General features: G+C 46.0%; 1 protein-coding gene across 13 annotated transcripts in view; it reads right to left on the bottom strand.

Annotated features, from left to right (window-relative positions):
• Positions 1-3,122: 3,122 nt before the first annotated feature.
• VPS13D (vacuolar protein sorting 13 homolog D) overlaps positions 3,123-23,505 on the bottom strand; it is a 116,605-nt gene continuing 96,222 nt past the window's right edge. For all 13 annotated transcript variants that reach the window (XM_088671709.1, XM_088671711.1, XM_060276152.2 and 10 more), the window contains 3 exons: positions 8,284-8,415; positions 4,350-4,590; positions 3,123-3,628 (listed from right to left, as the gene is read on the bottom strand). In XM_088671709.1, the coding sequence (XP_088527835.1) occupies positions 3,497-3,628; positions 4,350-4,590; positions 8,284-8,415 (505 nt within the window). In that variant the 3' untranslated portion in view covers positions 3,123-3,496. The remainder of the gene's footprint in view (positions 3,629-4,349; positions 4,591-8,283; positions 8,416-23,505) is intronic.

Here is a 23,505-nt window from a genome sequence, read left to right as displayed (position 1 = left end):
GAGATGAGCGCGCAACCCCAGAGTCGGTCACGACTGGACCTAATGGTCAGGGGTCCCTTTACCTTACCATGAAAATAAATAAAATCAGTATTCCAATGATATAGGCAATAAGCCTAGGTTAAAATGGTGCTTTTATTAAGTAGCAACCTCTTTGATACTCCCCCCCCCAATATTGTGACAAATATTTTCTATACATAAAAAGTATATTTTAATTAACCTCCAAAAAGCATTAATCACCACAGGAATATTTCGCCTGTTGTTGTGAAAATAAGATGTCCAAATTGGTCCTTCGGGTGCTTATCCATTTTAGTTTCACACTGATGTTGCCTCACAAGGCGCATGATGGTGTTGGCGAAATGTGAATTTTTCCCTCTCAAAGGCCTTATTGTTTGGAAGAAGTCTATAGTGGAATGTTAAGACAGCTAGGTGGAGATTACGGCTGTTTGTCATCAAATTTGGGATTAAGAAGTCCATTAAAGAAACTGTTAACTAGATTTGGGACATCTTCAGTTACCACCTGCTCGAAAAATATACCCTGGTTCATTATATGCACAATTTTGGAGGTACACAGTTCCATTTTTCTACATCTATTTCACACCTCTTTTATTCTTATATGTATTCCCCCCCCTCCCATAGGAAGGCACCGTAAGACTCCACAATCGGCAAACAGCACCACTATTTCAGATATACAGTTTTGATAAACCCGGAGCCTGCAGTCCCCTCATTGCAGTCCCCATCTGGATTGGGCCCCACACCTATTTTTCTTTGTATCTGGGGTGGGAGAAGCTCCCATTTAGGAAGAGTGTTCAGAGCCATGCACTTCCCCCAAGATGGCAATCCTGCACATACCCGCTGCCCCCCAATAATTCCAAATCAGGCCAGCAGCCGAGGGTATTAACTCCATGCCAGCAGCTATTTCAGAATTCTCCCATTTGCAAAATGGCACACTTGACTCTTTGAAGGGTATCCATATCCACTGGGGGGGGGGGGGGAGAGAGAGAGATAAGAATCCACACGGGAAGATATTTTAAGCCATGGGCTTTGGAATCTGAATGCAATGTTTATTCGCTTTGTAATGGGGTATTTGTGCCAATACCAACAGAAGAGTCACAGCTCCATACACACACACACACACACACACACACACACACACACACACACACACGACTGTGGTTCCTAATGCTGTTTTTTTTTAAAAAATAAAATAAAAAGCTCTTTTCCCCCGACAAACACTCTGCAAAAGTTTGGAATGACTCCTTTTGCAGACACTAGATCTGAAACCAAAAGCAGAGGAGCTGGACGAGGGTCCCTCTCATCCAGAATCCCGCTGAAAGGCAGGAGGCAAAGCTGTGCTTTCAAGATGGCGTCAGGAAGCTGCTTTCCTGGCCCCGCACAACCATGTGGCTGGCTAACTTCTGCCATAGGAGAGAAAGTGACTGAAGTTACCCTGGTTTGAATTGGAAGCTGTGCATTTCAGAGTAACAGCAACACTTGATGGACTCTCCCCACGAAGTGCTTTGGGCCGTTGCAATTGGTAGCACGCGTTCGATACGTGGCCTAACCGCAAGGATTCACAGCAGCAGCAGCTATTTCGTCCCCCTTTCTATACTACCTATAGGAAAGTGGAGGTTGGTCCATTAAAGTGAATGGGGAGCTGCCCCATCACCTTCAGTCTGGCCTCAGTCAGCTCCCACCTCCCTGCCTTCTTTCTTACAAGTAGTTGGGGGTGGGGGTGGTACTGGCCGTCAGCTTCTTCCTTTCTAGTCTCAGGTCTTGTTCAGCACGGAGCCTTGGAGATGAGCAGTAAAGTTGATTCTTTATTCAAGGAAACGGAATACAAACGCAGAAACTTAAGGCAAGAGTTGGCCCCCTGGCAAAGCAGTTGCCAGTGCTGACCACCCGGGACTCCCGCTTCAATGTTTTCTTTCTACTATTGCCACCCTCCCTCCGCTTGCTTGGAAAGGTGCCTCTTGCAATAAGTAGCAGCTTTACACCAAATCAGACCACCACTGGTCCATATAGCATTGTGGGCACATCTGGGATTTTGAAGAAGCACTGTGGATGCTTGGTCACGTCTAAAAAGGTAGAGAAAGCCGACACCAGCTTCCCCCACCCCCACAAAGAAGAACTTTGACAGAGAACTTCCATGTGAGTGCCATAGGAGGTGGGCCTGTAGGCGTTGTGCTGACGACCCCTGGTCTACTGTTTCTTCCCAGCTCTACACATAGAGGCCCATGGATTGTCTGCATGGAAAGTGTTTGCTCTTTTCACCAAGCGACAGCCCTTCCCAGAGCTCCGAGGCATGGAGCCAACTTGGAATTCATAGTCACCATCCAAAGAATGCGGAGACAAGAGGAGAGAGCAGCAGTAGCATTTATTAATCCTCAGATTTAAGACTACAGGACTGCAGTATTAAAACTCATAAACTTCCATTCCTCCCTCCTCCCCCCCCCAAAAAGGCAGTTGATACTTTCCGGTCGTCTTATATACCTGGTGTTATTTCCGAGTCCGTTTTCTGCTTAAGGCCAACAGAGGGGAACTTGTGTGTGTGTGTGTGTGTGTGTGTGTGTGTGTGTGTGTGTGTGCGCGCGCAATAACATCACTTTCGCCTGCAAATGTCCCACTATAAAAGGAGGCATTATTGTTTAAACATCAACACTGCCTTATAAAGTGAACATCACAAAATACAAGAAAAGTTACACAGATGATTAAAAAAAACCAACTCTCCTGTTTCCCTTAAACTGAAGATTCTTGCTCCCTGCAGGGATCATTGCAGCACACACACACACACAAAACCCACCTCACCAGAATTATTTTATAGAGCAAACACCCTAGGTATCATTATTTGGCTGGAGCCCCCTACCCTTTGCCCTTCCAAACAATGAACCTAAATAATTCTGGAGCCTTCAGCACACAAAAGCACTCAACGGTCGAAAGGAACATGTCCCACACTCGTTGCCAGGCCCCATCCTGACTCCGCCATAACCCAGCTTAGTGCAGCTCACTCGCAAGCACCTGGAACAAACAAAAAAATGAGCCTCAAAGTGTTCCAGGTGTCCCCATCACCACCTCCACAGGAAAAGCATTGTTTCAAAATGCTCAGAATCAGTGCAATAGAAAACTCAATATAACTTTTCCTTTAATTTCTTTACACGAGATAGACCATTATACACCCTCACAACACCCTGTGCACTTTCTTATTTACACCAAACACAGTTGTACATACATACATACATATATATATATTTATATATATATATATATCTGTAGAGGTATATATACACACAGAGAGAGTAAGAAAATACAGGGCTTCCCCTAAAACTAAATGTATGTCAAATACGTCTTTGATCTTGTAGTTCCCCCATGGCAAGACTCTCTTTTGTTTCCAGGGCCTTGGCTTCCTAGGCTCACAGAACACACTTCCTAACACCCCAACGCTGGTCCTGTTCTTTTTCACCAAGCGCGGAGGCGACTTCCCCACAAGGTTTTGTCAGGGTCAGGAGTCCAGCTCGAGTTGATCTGGGTGCTCGCTGGATCTCAACATAAGCTGCTGTTCATAGAAAAGGCTCTTTGCATAGTTGATTTCTTGAGACAGCTTCACCGCATGGGCCTCGGATGTCACGTGGACCTGCACAAAACAAATCGCACTTCTCACGTCAACAGAGAACAGCAGCTATGCTTTGGAAGCAGCCTGCCCCTCCCCTCCCTTTGCTGGGTAAAAATGACAAAAATACACAGCCAGTGGTGACTAAGCTTAGGATTCCACCAATGAAGAAGAAATCTTAAAATATTGCTGGTCGCACACCACTCGTGTCTTCACTTGTGCTTAATGGTGGCTGGAGACAGTGGATGGCGTTGGGGTGTACCCCTCTATCTGGAACAGTGGTAGGCAGACCAGGCTGCTGAGATCAAGTTGAAGTTTTTAACTAGAATCCTGAGATTAATCATTCCCCCGCCCCTCCAAAAGGCTTGTCTGGTGCCTAAGTTATGGTTCTTTCAGTGCCAGGTGAAAATTTCAATTCCCCACTCCCACCCCGGCCTCTGAATTTCAGCCGTCTATTTGGCACTTTTAAATCTGGACACATATTGCTCTCTCTTTTTAAAACGTTGTTTTTTTAATATTTATTTTATTCTAGCCTGTTGTTCTGCTGTTTTGGTTACATTTTATGCTGGTTCTGAGTCTTCATGATGTTTGTACCGAGGCAACTTATTGACCACATTGTATTTGTGCATTCACTGGTTTTTGCGGACTGCTCACAGAGGGCTTTGGTGATTTTCAGGGCATGTCTGTCTGTCTGTCTATAAACAGCATAGATGCAAGTGGCAAGTAAATTAACCAATATCCTTACCATGGGCTTCTGATGAGATGGGCCAGGTATTGACACCCCACTGCTTGAATTGACAGCTTTCTTTGTCAGCTGCACATAGACTTTCCCGTGGTCCTTTGAGATAAGGCAATGGTAGAGATCATCATACTTGACCTCCAGGAAGACGGCTTCTCGGTCCATCGTGTCTCCACTCTTCAGGAAATAAACCGCTTTGGAGGAAATGATAACGCAATAACTGTCTATGTTCTCTGCTGCAATGAAGCTGCAAAAGAAGAAAGAAAGAAAAAAAAATCAAATCAGGAAGCCAAGTCAGTGCCTCACTTGCTGGATGTTCATGTTTCAAACATCTGCTATCAAATGAGTTTGCTGCTAGAAGAATTCCAGACAGCACACTGGCTACTGAGATGGATTTTAATCTCACGCAAAGCCATCACAGGACAGAAGAAGAGTTAGAGAAGCAAGATGTGGCTTGAGAATCATTATCTGCCTGAACTAGAATAAATTGTCCTTGGGTCCAGTCCCAACTTGTATGCAGCTTGTGTCTGGCACTTGGGAAATCATTTATAATTATTGACAATAATGCAACGCACACCTTCAGTCCAATGCTGAGTCAGCTGCTTGTATCCATGAATTATGTCCCCCTGCTGCACTTTAAGGCTCCTACATTGTTAAAGTTGGGGGGCTGCCTTTCCTATGGTCTTTCGTATCTGAAGTTCACTGCGTAGCTGTCTGATATCATTCTGACCAGGAGCGCTAGGATGTTTTATCTCCTCGTATATACACTGGGGCAGAGTCACGTGGAACCCGGAAAGATGTTCATCTTTTATGATTTCCCTTTGAGGCGGAAAACGACCACTTTCTGAATGCGTTTTATTTCCAGGCTCTCTTTCCTTACACACTTGGAAGCAAGTTTCCCGAGTTTGAAAGGGCTCCTTTCCAAGAAAGTTTGCGCAAATGAACGCCCTGATCAGAAGCCTGGCTGCAATCCTACGCACAGCTAACCTGTGGGTGAGCATTACTGAAAACAATGGGATTTACTTCTAAGTAAACTATGCATTAGATTTGAGGGCACAGACTCACTTGTGGCGACACATTTTGGGGCGGACTTTTGTTTTGCCTTTGCACTTATTGGAGAAGGGAAAGAATTACTGTGTGGAGGTAAAACATTCCCACCTATCCCCACATTCTAAACAACTCACTCTCTGTGGAGGTGGCATAACCACAGATTCAGCGAGACTCCCAGGAACTTGGGAAGAGTGTGATTGTAGCTTTAGAAAACCGCCTTCCTTGAAGGTGCTGTTCCTGAGCTAGAGGATTCAGCTACATAGAGTCACCTGAATTCAGCAGGGGAATTTCCAGTTTTGTGGCCATGCCTGGACTGTTAAGATATAGGATGTGCTCCTAGGGCAAGCTGTTTGCGATTCAACTCTGAATACTGCTACTCCTTCTGGAGACTAGGTGTTTCAGGCATGCAAGAGAGGAAACTCCCTGTGGTTGCTTATCACTCCGAAACAAACAACAGCCAAACATCTATTCAGAGTTGGGGCTGCGAACAACTTCAGGCCTTACTTCTGCAAATCTGCCTGCAGTTATATAGAGATGTATAGAAGAGGGAGAGCCATGTACCTTGTCCACATAATAAGGAAGCTTCAAAATCAGACCTCAAAAGGCCCTTTTAGAGCCAGCAGGTGGCCTGGGACAATATGCCCAATATGGTAGCGTTTGAAGTTGGTGTGTGTGTGTGTGTGTGTGTGTGTGTGTGTTTAAAAAGCACTTTCCTCTGGCATTAGCTGTAACTAGCCAAGTGCAGAAAACAAAACAAAGAACACGGCCACCTCTTGGTCTCCATAAAAACAAACAAACAAACAAACACCACAAACTCCCCAGTAACAAGGGAATCTTTTGTCAGCTGCGCTAAAATAGGCAATTGGGTGCAACGTGGACAGGGAGTCCTGTAAGCACAAGAGGAGCCTTGGCAATGTTGTTTGCTGGAATATCCGTAGCGAGAGCTCTGTTTTGTTCTAAGCCTGAGTCACACATCATTGTTCATTTTCGCTTGCTGACACATGCCTTTCCCCTCTCCAGGATCAACTGACAAACCTTCTGGTGACCCCAGAAGGCTGTTGCGCTGCTCCAAAACCCCACCCTCCCCAAAGCCCTACATTTTGGCAATTTAAAAAACAACAGTAACAACTGCGGCGGCAGCAGCGTCAACATAGCAATGCAAGCGACAACCTTCTACGTAAATTAAAACTAAAACAACAGATCCACAGAACAAAGTGGAAGCCGATAATGTCTCTGGAGAACTTATGCTCTACACTCTTGCAGCACCCCTCCAAACCTCCCCCTTCCTTTTTTTACATAAGGAACTAATTTAATTACACAACCTTTTCCAGAAGTGAAACAGTGGACCTAACTGGGGGGTGGGGGGTGGGAATGGAAACATTTAGCAAGAACAGTAAAGCAAGGCATTAGAGCCCTCCATTTTATGGATTTAACTCTGCAGAAAATATGCAGACCGTTTGGGTCTTTCAATATATCTCTCTCACACACAAGTGAGGAGTGGATGGCCAAGGGGAGGGGTGGGAAATGCACACATCAGAGTTTGCACTGGGCTTCCCACAAAAACGGGTGTTGGCTTTGTTACTGAGATACCAGAGGGAAATGCTCCGGTGAATGAGCCATCTGTATGGTTCAGAAGGCTCTGGCTGACAGTCGAATTATCTTGTCTGGTGGGGGAACGAAATGAAAATTATGGCTGATAAAAGCAACAACCACAAAGCTTGGGAAAGGCCACAGCTCAGTGGCAGAGCACCCAGTTGGCATGCAAAAAGGTGCCAGGCCCAACCTCTGGCATCTATCTCTAGGTAGCTGTAGAAGAGATTCATGCCTGAAACTCCGAAGAGTCATTGTCAGATAGCGCAGACAACTATGAGCTAGTTGGACCGATTCAGCCATGGAACTTGCTTGGCGATCCCCAGTCACAGGTACATAGAAAGTTGCCTTAGACCAATGGTCCATTTGGTTCAATATCTGCTACAGTTAAGAGTAGGTGACATGATGCGTTCCAGATGTGTCTGGAGTTCAGCTTTGAGCACAGGCCATGCTGGCTGCAGCTGATGGGAGTTGGGTTGTTTGTGAGATCCTTGAAAAAATGAACAGATATAAGAATAATCTGAGCAGCATTCAGACTCCTACGAACTTATTCTCCACTGGTACTGACAAAAAAGAGTGTGTTTTGCTACCTTCTGTCCACTACAACCTTGCAATGTGACCACAGAATGAGCAGGAACTTGGCTAACGGGAAAGGCTTTTCCAAGTTTGTGCGTAACTTAATGGAACTATGTGCAATCACACTTCCAGGGATTTGTGGCTCACTTAGTGTGTGTGTGTGTGTGTGTGTGTGTGTGTGTGTGTGTGTAGTTCTCTATGCTTTCATCCCACAGAAGACCACAATTTAAGGGCACAAATTGAGATGTATTAAAAAAGGAGACGACAGATGCTCTCATTTTTGTATGCTCAGTTGCAAAGTGATGCTCAATCTCTTACAAGCCCTTCCTTCCTTCCTGTTTACTGCCTTTCAAATTGAAACTTTTAAGCAGACGCTGCGATGAAGAGGCTTACATTTATAACCCCCCCCTCTTGGTTTGCCTACAGCCAGATTTTATAATGAACTGGATAACGCATGTGAGGCGGCGAGGCAAGGAGGACAATAACAGAATCCTGTTTGGGTTTTCTAAAATCTGTTTTCATCTCAGGAAAAGAGGGGCAACGATAATGTGCTAACAGGCAAAGCTGTTCCAACAAGGGGGTGATGCAACCCACTTGGGGATTTCCTAACGCACAAGAGCAAATGAAAACTGCGTTGCAGTGTGCTGCCTCTTGGACTGCAAAACACGAGAAGGCATTTAAAGAGAATGTGGGGAGCAAAGGGACAAACTGCTTTGGTGCTTACAACTCATCCTGAATGTTCTCCGTCAGCTTGCAGAGCACCTCTTGCCCTTCTGCCTGACTCTCCAAGTATCGAGGAAGGAGCCCTTGCGGACCCCTGCAGCACCGCGGCTTCCTCACTCTTTCCGCTTGCGTCCTGTCAATCATAAACAAGACAGGCAATGTTATTCTTATTCTTATTATTTCAATAATCATTTCATTTGCAAGTCAGCCAAATTCAATTTGCTGAAAAACAACAACCCATTAGTCACCATGAAAATGTCATAATACGCACTGAGATATGTTTCAGCGTAAGTGGCCCCCCAAGCATACTGAACATTTGCTTAACCCACTGGGCTGCCAAGGCCAATGTAGAAACATTGCATGCAGCGTGTTTGTTCCCATCCATCAGCAAACAACCCAATTTCTACCTACTATTCATTAAGGAAACTCTCTGAAGAATTCCCTTGGGAACTCTAACCCTAGGAGAATCATATAGTACATAAACAAGCAGAATTCCCCACAAGTGTGATTAGAACAACATGTGACTTATTAGTCACTTCGTCACCATCATAGACTTTTATTGCGCTAGCCATAGGCCATGGCACCATTCAGAAAAATAGCAAAAGGAAAAACAGCAATAACCATAAAAATCATCAGGCAACACACATACAATATAAACCACGGTCACAACTACTAAGATAGATTGTTGCATAAAATAAAATAGCAGAAGATTCTCTAGTAAAATGTGCCAAATTAAATATCCGAATCCCCTTTGGAGTTCACTACTATTTTATCTAGTTCTTTCCTCCCGATCTTCTTAGCTGCCAACGCATAGGGTGCTACTTTATAAGTTACAAAGTCATCAGTACAGCTCAGCAGCCAGTATCGCTCAGTATTAGTCACTTTACACCAGTGATGGCCAAACTCGACCCTCCAGCTGTTTAGGAACTACAGTTCCCATCATCCCTGACCACTGCTCCTGTTAGCTAGGGATGATGGGAGTTGTAGTCCCAAAACAGCTGGAGGGCCTGGTTTGATCATCACCACTTTACACAGAAGTATCAATGCAGCTTACAAAATAAAATGCACTGTATTTTGGGCATCACACGGCAGGGCAGAGTCTCAAACAAAGATGCGCTTTCCCAAGCCCACATTTCCAGCAGGTTGACACTCCTGTCTCAGTGACGTCTATGCTGGTTTGGTCATGAGCACAGAATGGAAGATGGCAAGATCCCTCTCCGGGGAGCTGGCTTCAGGCACCAGGCCTGTTGGCAGACCAACTCTGTGTCACAAGGGTGCCTGCAAACGTGACGTGACGGTTGGCGAGATCCACCCGGCCGCGTGGCGATCCTTTGCAGGCAACCCCAGTGCTTCTATAGCAGCGACCGGCGGAGGAAGCGGAGAGAGAAGAAATATCATGGTGCATCTGCAGCAGCACAACCAGCTGCAACAAAATAATCTCTCTCCAGTATTGGTCTCTCCAGCCTCAGCGGACACTGTTAACCTTCCAAGAGTTTGGCCTCACCCTCAAAAGTGCACTCCTCCATTGTCTCCTGAGACAGACTGATACCCACAACAATAAAAAGGTCATCAAAGCTTGAGTGAATATCTGATAGGCTCCTTGCAACAGCATCCAGTCTACCCTCCCAGCTGATCAGTCCCTTGCAAGTGAAGATCATGGGTGCACATATACAATAGTCTTCCATGTATGGTTTGCCTCCATACCCAGAGTAGACCAGCTTAAACCAATGAACCTAAGATAGCCACACCTGTTAAGTTGAACAGATCTACACTGAGTAGGAATAACGTTGGAGCCAACCCTATGTTATTAACTTGCAAACTGAGGCAGCAATCTCTGTAGGTGCTCCGGACCGTAAACAGAGTCCTGTAAAGAAGGCCACTCTTACTCCCATTTCGCAGATGGGCAGCCAAGGCAGGAACTTGACCAAGGCCTCCGCGAGGAACACAGGAAAGCAAATCAGGCAGGCAGAAGCTCCAGCTCTCAACCCTGCAGAGAACATGCAGCAGGACCATGCTGTCTTGAATCAACAGTACATTTCGGGTAAGTCAAAACATTTATTATTTGTTTTAGATATTTGCATACCGCCCTTTATCCTACTAAGGATTTCAGAGTGGCATACTGCCAACTTTATCACAGTTCAAGTACAACAATGAAACAGATAACATCCCTAAAGTGAGTTGAAATGAAATAGGTGAGTAAGAGTGTGGGTTTTCTGGCCTTGCCTCAAAGATTAGTGAAGGTGCTGAAAGAGTCTCTTTATGGATGACATTCCATTAGTTGGGGCATCACCACTAAGAAAGCCCTTTCCTTCATTAAGTTGTGCAGTTCTTATAAAGAAGGCATAGGGAGAACTTCAGCAGAAGGTAATAAAGCCCAAGGAAAGCGAGGAAACCATGATACATCCTCCTCGTTTTAAGGACCAGAGGGCACAGAATGCTCCCTGGATTTCATGCAGAAGTTTGTTTGTGGGTGCCTAGAGCTGCTTAATTTTTCTGCGCTACCTTCTGCCAGCATGGGGCAACCCAGGGGCTGCTCATACATGGCTCTACAACCACGCTGGTTGTGCAATTCATGCTCCTCAGTCCCCCCCACCCTCCCTACAGACTGAACTGCTGCTGCTGTTGTATGTTTGATCTAGAAATAGATGAACAAATCCTGCACTGTAACTGGAGGTGTTTTTCCCCCCTTCTTCTTCCCTGCTTAAGCCTCTTGGCAAAGTACAGAAGACTGACTGGCTTCTTGCAGATGTTTTCTCCAGAGGCTAGTTTCCTCCTCTCATACCTCAATAGCCCCCATCCTCTTTAGCAACATGGGTCCTGGCTAAGGAGCACACAGGCCTTTTTTCATCAGACATGCACCCCCCCCCTTTTTTTCAAAAAAGGCTACATCTACAGGACAATAGTACTACTTGCACATCTTCTCAAGAGTGCCACTTTGCTAAAAACAACAACATGGCACTAAGTTCAAAGGTAAGAGTTATGAACTCTATTACCACCACGGCTGCTCTTCTGTAGCTGTTCCCCCCTGCTCTTTCTTTCTTTCTTTCTTTCTTTCTTTCTTTCTTTCTTTCTTTCTTTCTTTCTTTCTTTCTTTCTTTTTCTTTCTTTCTTTCTTTCTTGTGAGTCTCTTCTATCATATGTGCATAGATGCATTAAGAAAGGGGCCAAGCGTATTCTCCCCCAAAGCCAGTCAAATTCTGCGACTTAGGAAAACAGAATTCAGCAGCCTACACAAATTACCCAAATTAAAAAGAAAAAGAAAAAGTGATTTTTTTTCTGCTTTGCATCATTTGTACCGGGAAGTCAAGGGGTGGGTGGGGCTGAAGCACTGCCCCCTGGGAATCCAGGCAAGGGGTTGAATCTGATACTCAAGAGTAACCCCACTGAAGCTAATGCCCGTGACTAACTTGTGTCCGTTTAATTTCAATGGGTTTACTTGCACACACGCCACATGACGCTCTAAACAGAGTGGGCTATAATTATAATTATTTGTTGCTTGTTGTTCAATGGAACAACACAGCTCTTACCAAAACCTTTCCTCCCAGCTTGGGAAAATCTATTTGCATTGGGCAAAAGACTCTCAGGAGTCCCACCCGAGCAATGACCAAAGGCACCTCCATTCAAAAGATACTTCCTTGCTACTCTTTCATTCTGCGATGCTCAACCTGGTAATGATGATGATGATGATGATAAAAAATTAATCATGATGGTAAGAAGGTCAACTGCCTTCTAAATTATGTCCTGCTGGTGCTAACATGAATTACATTAATTGGTGCAGGCCATCAGTGTTTTGGCAAACTGGTCTGTTTGGTCTGGACAGCAAGCAACATTCCACACTACTCGATTTTCCTTTTTTTCTTCTTTAATCCTACGATTCGTTCCACTGTCTCAAGTTACATTCTGTAAATAACAAGCCACACAGTGATGAAATCCAAAAAGCCGAAGATCCGAAAAAGCAGAATGAATGGCGGTTCTGCGCTCACATCTGTGTTACATTAAACTCAACTCTCAACACTCAACACATTTGCTGATTCGCTTTTAATAGGCACACAAAAGCCAACACAAAGCAGAAATGCCCTCATGTCTACCCATCACAGCAGGGAAGAGCGTCGCTGAATGGAGGCATGGAGAGGCCGAGGCCGGCATCCCCAGGAGGCTGAGCGGCACGGGACAGAGTGCCACTGTTCAAGACCACGTTTGGCACCCGGGCGGCTATTGATCAGGCTATCTATCCATGGCCAGTACCCCTGGTGGTTATGTTCCACCTCCACTGTCAAGAGGCAGTGTGCTTCTCAGTACCAGTTTTCTGGAAACTGCAAGGGGGGGGGGCACCTCGTCAGCCATTGTGAGAACCGATACTGGACTAGAAGGTCCAGCGGCCTGAGGCAGCAGGCTGTCCTTACGTTGTTGCAAATGCAGAAGAATTCTTTTTCGGTCACTGGTTCCCAATGACCAAGAAAACTCCGGCTGCTGATATGTTATCGGGCAAAGTTCGAGGTTCCTGTGTTCATTTAAGGAGCAGCCGATTCATTATATCCCTGCTTGATCCTGGGTACCTTCAGGGGAGTTGCTGTTAGTCGTCCCCCATGGCTCAGATGCACAGCTTGTATCCATCAGAACTTGCTCTTTGCAGCCTCTCTGGCTGCTGCTAGAAGAAGGATCTGCCACATACCTACTCCCCAAAGTCCATCTTTTTTTATTTTAACCATCTACATGATCCAAAGCGTATTGGGATAATATAGGAGTTTTAAACTTGGATAATAAAAACTTTGTGGATGAATTATGTGGATAAATGTTGAAACACTTAATCCCATTGTCCTACGCTTTCTCTGCTTCAACAGGATCTGGTGGGTATGTGCTTGACCAGGAAGGAAGGAAGGAAGGAAGGAAGGAAGGAAGGAAGGAAGGAAGGAAGGAAGGAAGGAAGGAAGGAAGGAAGGGCATGGCAGCTGGAACCATCACAGATACTGGATGTAATTTTTAAGAACTGTAACATGGAAAGAGGTTTATGTCTGAGGTTGCTTTCCCCTTCTCCCTCCCACTACTTTTTCCTCCTGTGTCATGTCATTTCAAAATGACCTTAACAGATTACAGAACTGGGCCAGAGCAAACAAGATGAATTTTAACAGGGAGAAATGTAAAGTACTACACTTGGGCAAAAAATAATAATGAAAGGCACAAATACAGGATGGGTGACACCTGGCTTGAGAGCAGTACATGTGAAAAGAATCTAGGAGTCTTGGTAGATCACAAACTTCACATGAGTCAACAGTGTGATGCAGCAGCTAAAAAAAGCCAATGCAATTCTGGGCTGCATCAATAGGAGTATAGCATCTAGATCAAGGGAAGTAATAGTACCACTGTATTCTGCTCTGGTCAGACCTCACCTGGAGTACTGTGTCCAGTTCTGGGCACCACAGTTCAATAAGGATACCGACAAGCTGGAACGTGTCCAGAGGAGGGCAACCAAAATGGTCAAAGGCCTGGAAACGATGCCTTATGAGGAACGGCTTAGGGAGCTGGGTATGTTTAGCCTGGAGAAGAGAAGGTTAAGGGGTGATATGATAGCCATGTTCAAATATATTAAAGGATGCCATATAGAGGAGGGAGAAAGGTTGTTTTTCTGCTGCTCCAGAGAAGCGGACACGGAGCAATGGATTCAAACTACAAGAAAGAAGATTCCACCTAAACATTAGGAAGAACTTCCTGACAGTAAGAGCTGTTTGACAGTGGAATTTGCTGCCAAGGAGTGTGGTGGAGTCTCCTTCTTTGGAGGTCCTTAAGCAGAGGCTTGACAGCCATTTGTCAGGAATGCTTTGATGGTGTTTCCTTCTTGGCAGGGGGTTGGACTGGATGGCCCTTGTGGTCTCTTCCAACTCTATGATTCTATGTCTTTTTAAAATTGTGAGGCTGTGAGGCAGGGACTGGTTTTTGTAAACGGCTCAAAGAGACCTTTTGGCTAACGGGCAGGGTATAAAATAAATACATAACAGAATCCATGGACAACTAAGATGGCCTTCCTTTTGGATTGTGGCTTTTCTCTGAAGTCTAGTAATGCAGCACCAGAATACAGCTCTACCTGGTGGAAAGGTACAGATGGTAGAGATGGCTATATGCAAGGAAGAAAGCAAAGCTCTTTAATAACCTTGATCGCAGGTGCTTTTCCAGTGTGGTGGTGTGTTATTAGGCTCCAAAGGAAGGTGCTCCATGCAGAAACAGGTGAAATCTTTTAACCTTGCCTAGGGCGGGGGGCAAAGGGTGGCTGGCTGGGAAAATGCCTGCATTTATGATTTGCACAAAGAAAACCCGTTTTTCTGGTAGGAAGCCTGTAAGTCCTGTTTGTAGCTAACAAGAGAAAACACTACTTTAGAAGAAAACAGGAACCTGCCCCCGAGCAAGAGGGGGGAAACACAATAATGCCTTTAGGTTAGACAATCTGGTGCCCTCCAGGGGTTACTGGACTACAACTGCCATCATCCCTAAGAACTGGAATGAGAGTTGGAATCTAGCAACATCCAGGAAGGCCACAGGTTCCCTAGTCCTGGGTTTTAGTGGTTGTTATTTATGATGGGTATGTGAATCTCAAAGCACTTTCTGGACCTACCTGGCTGGAAAAACAAAGCTACAACTCCCCATTGATTCAGACAATTCTGGAAAGTAGCTGGCACAGGTGATTAAACCACAGAGCCTAGAGCTTGCCAATCAGAAGGTCGGCGGTTCGAATCCCTGCGACGGGGTGAGCTCCCGTTGCTCGGTCCCAGCTCCTGCTAACCTAGCAGTTTGAAAGCACGTCAAAGTGCAAGTAGATAAATAGGTCTACAGCGGGAAGATAAATGGCATTTCCGTGTGCTGCTCTGGTTCGCCAGAAGCGGCTTTGTCATGCTGGCCACATGACCTGGAAGCTGTATGCCAGCTCCCTCGGCCAATAATGTGAGATGAGTGCTGCAACCCCAGAGTCGGTCACGACTGGACCTAATGGTCAGGGGTCCCTTTACCTTTTACACCTAATTGTTAGGAGGAACTATCACGCTTGTTGTGTGCTGCGGTAATGTCAAACGAAAGCTTTTATTTAGCCAAAATTAGATTTCCACATGGCTTTCTTTAAAACGCTACTATACACACTGGCCTGGAGATGGAGAAAAGGTTTCGGTGGCTAGAAATGTGCGACAGAGTTGGAAATTCTGGGTTTTGCCTCGGCTAAGCTTGTGGCAACAGGAGAGAGCCCAGAGACCAGCAAGGAAGGACTAGCTCAGAGGTGAAACACATACTATATATACAGAAGGATACAGGTTCAATCCCTGCAATCTCCAGATAAAAGGATTTGGGGAAATGATTCCACCTAAAATGCTGGATGGTCTCCACTAGTCTAATAATAATAATAATAATAATAATAATAATAATAATAATAATAATAATATTTCTATACCACTTTACATTTTGAAGAATCTCAAAGCTGTTTACGGTACATTAGAACATCAAATAAAAATGATCCAAAATGATTAACGAAGAAAGTCAAATGCAAAGTATACATTCAAAGCAACATAATTACCAGGAAACTAAAATATTATCTTAAAGAATTCAAAATAAAACATCACAAAGGAGGTCAGCTGCAGAATGCGTGCATTTAATGCAGCAAAGTTAACAATAAAATGAAATAAAATAAAATGAGCTAAATGGGCCCAATGTGTGCTTTGCCCTAAGGCAAGGGTGGGAACCTCTGGTCTGTGGGCCGAATTATGATCCAACTTGGCCTGCCACACCACTTTTTACCAAAGCATGCCCACCTTCCCCACACCCGACATCTTATGGGATGGAGACACCGTGTCCAATGCACAATGGAGACCCTTGAAGTGTGTTCCACACAGTGCACGGGCAGGGAAGGCTGTGCTACTGAATTCCCCAGGGAGAACTCTGTAGCCAGCCGATCCTTGAAGGGTCTTGCCAAGAGCTGAGCAAGGCTGCATACAATCCCCCTCTGCAAGGAGCAAAGAGCCTTGGTTGGTGCTTTGAGGTTCCAAGACTCAGCTGGCTGCCAGTACTTCAAAGCACCGTGCAGGGCTCTTTGTGACCACTGCTGGGACTTCAAAGCATCCTGTCACCCGAAAACTGTCACCTGTCACCAGGTAACTGAGAGGTGAGCAACCCCCCCCCCAGTGGTCCAATTTGGCCCCTGAGGAATAAGGACTTGGCTGGCCGGCCTTAAGAATTGATGCTGATTAGCTAGTTAGTACTGTCACCGGAGGGATACTTCTCCCCCCTGCTCCTGCCAAGTACTATGTGTATATTAGTAAACAAGCAGATATTTCACACTGCCGTGAGATGCAAAAACTATCTCCTCACAAGAAAGCGACTGCTTGCAGCAACTGGCCTTGGAATTTCCTACTGCTTGGGGAAGGAGGGAGCTGTGAAAATACTGGTAAAAGAGGGTGTCTGTACGTTAAGTAGGCGCAAAATGATAACGAGCATCCGGGACTGAGTTCATGGCTACAACAGCAAGAGAGAATCCCAATTTAAGAGCATACAGACATCTGTAAAGCAAAGGAGATGGAAGAAAACCTCCAAAAATGAATCTGGAAAATCAGACACCTCCATAAACGGTGTCTTTTTTCAACCTTTCTAACCTCAACCTCCAGAAGACGTCCCTCCCCGATGTAAACACCCCACATAGGCCTCTCTGCAAAAATGTCAAATTTGGGTGACAAATGGAAAAGTGTGTGTTTGGGGTGGTGGTGGAGGTTCCTGCACTGTTTTATGCAAGTCCTGTGTTTTTAAGCAAATTCAAATCTGCAGCCCCTCTCATATCTGACTCATCACCAACATCAGAACGCCGTGTCGTAATTAAGTTCACAAGCTTTACTGGGAAAGAAAGGGCCAGATTCAGAGTGCCGAGCTCCCGTCTGCAGTTCCAACTTCATTCCTGTCAGACCTATACGGCTAACCCAAGAAACAAGGGGAAATTATGCACGCCCCAGAACTCCCTGCAAGGGTGCAGGGTGCTCGTCCCAAGGCCCGTTCCTGATGCACAATGACAAACATCCAAACCACGGATGGCCCCTTCTCTAGAGCGCCAAACTGGGGCAGGGGATGGGAGGCATCAATCCGGCATTGTTTCCTGAAGTCAGCTTCGCTTTACAAACCAGACTCGGAAGTAAAAACAATTGCAGGTTTACTTCCCCCCTCTTTTCTTTTTTTAAAAAAGGCAACGTAGCTGTTCCTTAGCAGGAGCCCGTATACATTACATGCAGTGTGAGAGGGTTAAATAGGACAGCCTCAACTCCTTCTAAACTTTTGCCCTTTGGATATGTACTCATTGGCTGCCGTACAAAACTCGAGCAGTATTACACGCCTTAACGATATGGTTCAACTGTCGGTCAGGCCCGGGGCCTGGCATCGCGCCAGACCGCAATCAATGGGACGCAAACCTCCTCCCTGCCCCCCACCCCCTTTTCAGATCATCACGAAGGTTCAGATTATCTCTCCCCCCCCCTTCTTCTTCTTTTTTGTCGTGCTGGCTAAATTTATGGAGCAGAACCCCGAAGCCGCATTCCTCGGCTTGGGCCGGCCCACGCGGGCCTCCCTTTGTTTGGTACTGTAAGCGAGACGTGCTTTGGAGGACTGCAGGGTTGTTAGTTCAGGCACTGACTGTTTGCTCATGACTGAAATGAAGAGAGTTCAGGGGAAGGGCAAAAGGACAGCCCAAGTGTAAACCCCATCCCAGCAGGCCCCGGGCTCCAGCACCACCGAGGCTCACGGCTCGGCAGCAAGCACAACACACACACACAACCACTCCCCGCGACAAAAGGCCACATTTCAGGCGGCATGCACCGCCAACCTTCCGCAACACGGCATACCTGGAGGGAAACGGCAGCAGTGTCCACGAGGAAGTGCTGGGACCCGGCTGCACGCTGATATCCGGCTACTTTGGGAGCAGATGTCAAAAACACAGTGGTACCTCGGGTTACAGACGCTTCAGGTTACAGATGCCGCTAACCCAGAAATAGTACCTTGGGTTAAGAACTTTGCTTCAGGATGAGAACAGAACAGAAACTGTGCGGCGGCAACGGGAGGCCCCATTAGCTAAAGTGGTACCTCAGGTTAAGAACAGTTTCAAGTTTAGAACAGACCTCCAGAACCAATTAAATTCTTAACCAGAGGTACCACTGTACAGCAAAAGTGCCGACGCTCCCAGGTGAACCGGCGGATGTTGAAAAAAATGATCACCGCGTTTTAAATCGAGGGTGGTGGGTGTGGTTCTTCCCCTGCCCTTTCTAAACCGCAACTACCTCTCTGGGTTTATGAGGTTGAGGGATGGCCAGAAAGTGGCTCAAGTTCACCCACTGAGCTTCATGGCCAAGTGATGATTTAAACCTGGGCCTCTTACCCTTAAAGCTAACACTCAGTAGACCATGCTTGCTCGCTTCATGCGACTGAAAACAGGTTATGTATTTAGCCTCCCCCCCCATCTTTTTTTGGAAGAACACCAATGGATGCCAACAAGTCACATCTATGCCCGCTGCTACCAGCTTCTCTCTCGAGTTTTTGAAAGGAAAGATGTGACTGCATATGAACTACAGGGGGTTGGACTAAATGACCCTCAGGCTGCCTTCCAACTCTGCAACTCTAGGATTTGTTTCTGCTGGAGGGAGATTTCCTAATATGGAGAGCAGGACTGCAGGGCATGGGTGAGAAGAGAGGAGGAAAAGGGAAGCACTTTGGAATTATCTATCCAGTGTACTTAGATGACTGTCCCCCCACCCCCAACTCTGAATTACTGCCAAACAAGCAAGTTCCTGAGAGTCAAATGGAAAGTGAGCATACAGGAAGGGGGACAGTAACACACAGAATAAAACAGAACGAAGAGGAAGAAGGAAGCTACCACCAATTAAAGAATTTATAGCGATTGGCTGGAGCACCTGCAGCTGCATCCAAGGATGCACCGACTGGACAAGACATGTGGCTAAGGCAGGTTACTCAGGTGTGTGTATGTAGTTGCCAACTCTTCCCCCCCCCCCAGCCCCATGCAGAGGTTCTTGTGGCTGCTCCAAAGCACAGCTTCTCCTCTCACTATTCCACTGATGGGAAAAGCAGAATTCAGACATATGCTGCATGATGACACTGTCAACTCTCAGCTTTTCAGAGCCAGTGCCACGGGGTGTTTTGCATTCCACAGGTGTGGATGGAGCCCGCAAGGCATTTGCCCAGCAACGTTTCCGAGTAGGCCTTCCCCTGGATCAAGGGAAGGTTTCCCTGCAATGAGGATTCCTGGCTGAACTCTGCTTGAACCCAGAAGCATATCACTTATAACAGACACTAACAATAATGCTCTGATTACCTGCTTAAGGCAGGAGGGTTCAAAGCAAGTTCGTGTTCCGTCACTCCTCCCAAACCTCGCCGCACCACTTTCAATAGTTCCTGTTCACAATGCAATGCTTAATGTGGTTCCTGTTTACAGTGTCTTTGCTCGCTCGCTCTCTCTCTCTCTCTCTCTCTCTCTCTCTCTCTCTCTCTCTCTCTCTCTCTCTCTCTCTCTCAAATGTTCTCTTCATGAAAATGCCAGAGAAGGAAATCCGCTTTGTAGCACAGTTCATCACAAGCATGCCTGCTTGTTTAACTTTGGCGGAAGCAAGCAGTCAGTAATGTGCTTTTAGTGCTATTTCGCAACGCTCACCTGTAGCATCAGTGTGCAGTGCAAGAGGGAAGGGATAAACATTAGAAAACGGCCAGATTGAATCTCAGTCATATCCCCCTGTCCAGCTTTGACATTTTAAAGTTGCTGCCAAATTCAACCCCGCTGCAGTGATGCTTGAGAACAGCTAAAAAGGAGGGGGGGAGGGGAAGGACATAGAGCTCAGCAGCAGAGTAGAAGGCTGTTGGGTTTTAGCTTTGGGATCTCCAGTTTAAAAGGTTCTTAAGCAGCAGAGCTGAGAAGTAATTCCTGGACAGAGAACTAACTCACAGGAACATAGGAAACTGCCTTAAACCAAGTCCCATTTTGCCCAGTGCTACCTGGAGGTGCTGGGGGTTGAAGCCGCAACCGTTTTCACGCAAATACCAAGCTATGGCCCTTCCATAGGAACATGGGAAGCTGCCCTAGATTGCCAGACCATAGGTACACCTTTCTTTGTATTGTCTGCACTGATTCACAGTGGTTCTCCAGGGTTTCAGGTATGTAAATGGCAGATTGGTAGATATATAAAAATACACCAACATACACCATGCTTTCCTTTTCTCCCTTGCCTCTGCACATATCCAGAAAGCCTGTATGTAGGCTCAACTGCAGAACAGGGAGAGAGTAATTAATTAATTAATTAATTCCCTAATCTGGCTGGGTTTCCCCAGACACTCTGGGCGGCTTACAGTGCATATAAAAACATAGTAAAACGTCAAACATTTAAAACTTCCCAATACAGGGCTGCCTTCAGAGGTCTTCTAAAAGTCAGACAGTTATTTCCTTGACATCTGATGGGAGGGTGTTGCACAGGGAGGGCACCACTACCGAGAAGGCCCTCTGCCTGGTTCCCTGTAACTTGGCTTCCCGCAGTGAGGGAACCGCCAGAAGGCCCTCAGGGCTGGACCTCAGTGTCCGGGCTGAACGATGGGGGTGGAGACGCACCTTCAGGTATACTGGGCCGAGGCCGTTTGGGGCTTAAAAGGTTGGCACCAACACTTTGAATTGGTGAGTCTATATAGTTTGCAAAACAGCCTCCTGCAAATGCAGTCAAGCTGCAAAAACACCATTTAGGGGTGCAGCGGGCTTGTTTTAGTCCACAACCTGCACAAATTTCCAGCCCCTAAAACTGCGAAAGCTGTAAAAAGCCTTGTCTTGTTTTTCACCTGGCTTAACAGCTCCGTGGGAGCAGATGCATTTGTCAAGCCAATCTCTGCCCCAAGCCAAGCTCCTGTTGCTGCTGCAAGGGTTTGCAAAGATGGCGCATGAGTACTATCACAGCCATCTATCTGGGAACAGAAAAGAAAAGAAAAGCTTTGCATACTAACCCAGCCCAAACCCATCATCTTCAAGATCTCAGTGGGGTTGAATCAAGGGGAGTAGGGGGGAAGAAAATGAAGGGAGTGGCTCTAACTGCCCCTGAACAAATGTGCTGCACAGGTATATAACAACTGAGTTCATGTCTCAGCAATAACACTGTCTGGAAAACATTTGATAGAACCCGCAAAACCTAACTCTTCTTGTTAAAAAGACCTCTGGGAAGTCAGTGTAGATCACGGGCTGCCTGCTCAGCAAGTCCCCCGTGCGCTGCGGTAAACTGGCGCAGGGAGTAAGGGGCGCCAGAAAACTCGTCTACGCAGCCGCAGAAATGATTTCTGGTGCTGTGGACATTTTGGAAATGGGCAGCCAGCACCAGAAATCGCTTCTGCGCAGCTGCGAACATTTGCAGAAGCAATTTCTGGTGCTGTGCTGCCCATTTCCAAAATGAGTGAGCAATATATTTATCGTAATATTCAAATCCAATTAAGGGACATTGAAAAACAAAACACTGAGTCAGCTGTAAATAAAATTTGCTCCCCTAAGTTTTATGGTTTTAATACAACAGATAACAGAGTCACTTATATTTCAAAATTAATAATTCCAGTCCAGCGCAGGGCCTTTATGTTAGTCCGACTGAACTTCAGCTTTAGTCAAGGGCAGATATTTCAACATCCCCAGAAATGATAGGCATTGCGGATGTTTTTTGTTTGTGCTGAACACAGCAGAACATATTCTTTTCTACTATCCTTTGTACGACCAGCTACACAAACGTGTGCTATCCCCTTTTTTTGGGTAGCCTAACATCACGTGGGTGGCACTGTGGGTTAAACCACAGAGCCTAGGGCTGCCGATCAGAAGATCGGCGGTTCGAATCCCCGCGACGGAGTGAGCTCCTGTTGCTCGGTCCCAGCTCCTGCCAACCTAGCAGTTCGAAAGCACGTCAAAGTGCAAGTAGATAAATAGGTACCGCTACAGCAGGAAGGTAAACGGTGCTCTGGTTCACCAGAAGCGGCTTAGTCATGCTGGTCACATGACCTGGAAGCTGTACGCCGGCTCCCTCGGCCAATAACGCGAGATGAGCACCGCAACCCCAGAGTCGGTCACGACTGGACCTAATGGTCAGGGTACTTTAACATCAAGGCACAATGAAAATATCAGATTCTATCTGTCTGACACTAACTTGGAAACAAATAACTGCAAGGATGGCTGAGTTTTTCATCAACAGTATCTCTTTCAGAGTGGCAAATGGCACTATTAAGCAGGAAGAAATGCCAATGAAAACCCTCGTTATTACATATTTTTGCATGGCTGTTTTATTTGTATATATTTCAAAATTGTATATATGGATGTTTTATGATGGCCTATATTTGCAATGCTTAATAAGGTTTTGGTGCAGTAGTAGCAGCGGCATTTTCTGCTGCTATGGATGGAATCTCTATGTCTACACACTTTTAGGTGCTGCTTTGCCCAAGGATGGAATCAAGACTAATGAAGGTGGCTTCCCTTGGTCTCTCATTCTGACAACTGCTTTGAAAGCATCACATGAATACTTGCATCTCAAGGCTGTTTCTTGCTGCTCAAAAGGCTCTGCAAACTGCTTTTGTGTCTGTGTGCATGTGTGGAGCAGGGGGGACGTCTTGGGGTGTGTGTGTGTGTGTGTGTGTAGCAATTCCCCTGCTTTCCTCTTGTTCAAAACTTCCATGTGATTATAGGAGTTCCGGGAAAGCCATCGCAGCTCACAAATGCCAAAATGGCAATGACACACACACACACACACACACACACACACACACACACACAGGTGGTTATCCCACACCAGAAGCAAATCTACAAGGACTAAGAAATACACATCCAAGAGGCTAACTGAAAGTGATTCATGCACTCTCATAGCAATTCAAAGGGAAAGAAATGGATTTTGTTCATTTCTCAAGATCTGGTAAGAGCCTTACATAAGTGACACTCAAATGAGAAATGGATTGTTCTGGGCTTTGGAGTGCAAGGGAGTATTCAGAGTTCAGCCAACAGAAGGAAAAGACATTTGCAACACAGCTTTTTTTTTTGGCCTTTGGCTTGCACTGGGCTGGGTTTAAGCCAAGCAACAGTGAAAGCTTGGAGTATTAGCAAGACTTCAGGAGAGTGCAATTCTCCACCCAGTCTGGATGCAGAAGAAGGTACCCTCCAAACTCCCCATGTTAATTGATCTTTAGGAAAGCCTCTTGCATTTCCAAGTCTAGT

This window comes from Zootoca vivipara, chromosome 6, assembly GCF_965207765.1.
Source record: "Zootoca vivipara chromosome 6, rZooViv2.hap1.1, whole genome shotgun sequence".
In the NCBI taxonomy this organism is placed as follows: domain Eukaryota; kingdom Metazoa; phylum Chordata; class Lepidosauria; order Squamata; family Lacertidae; genus Zootoca; species Zootoca vivipara.
Note: the sequence above shows the minus strand (reverse complement) of the source record. Positions and strands in the feature narration are given on the sequence as shown.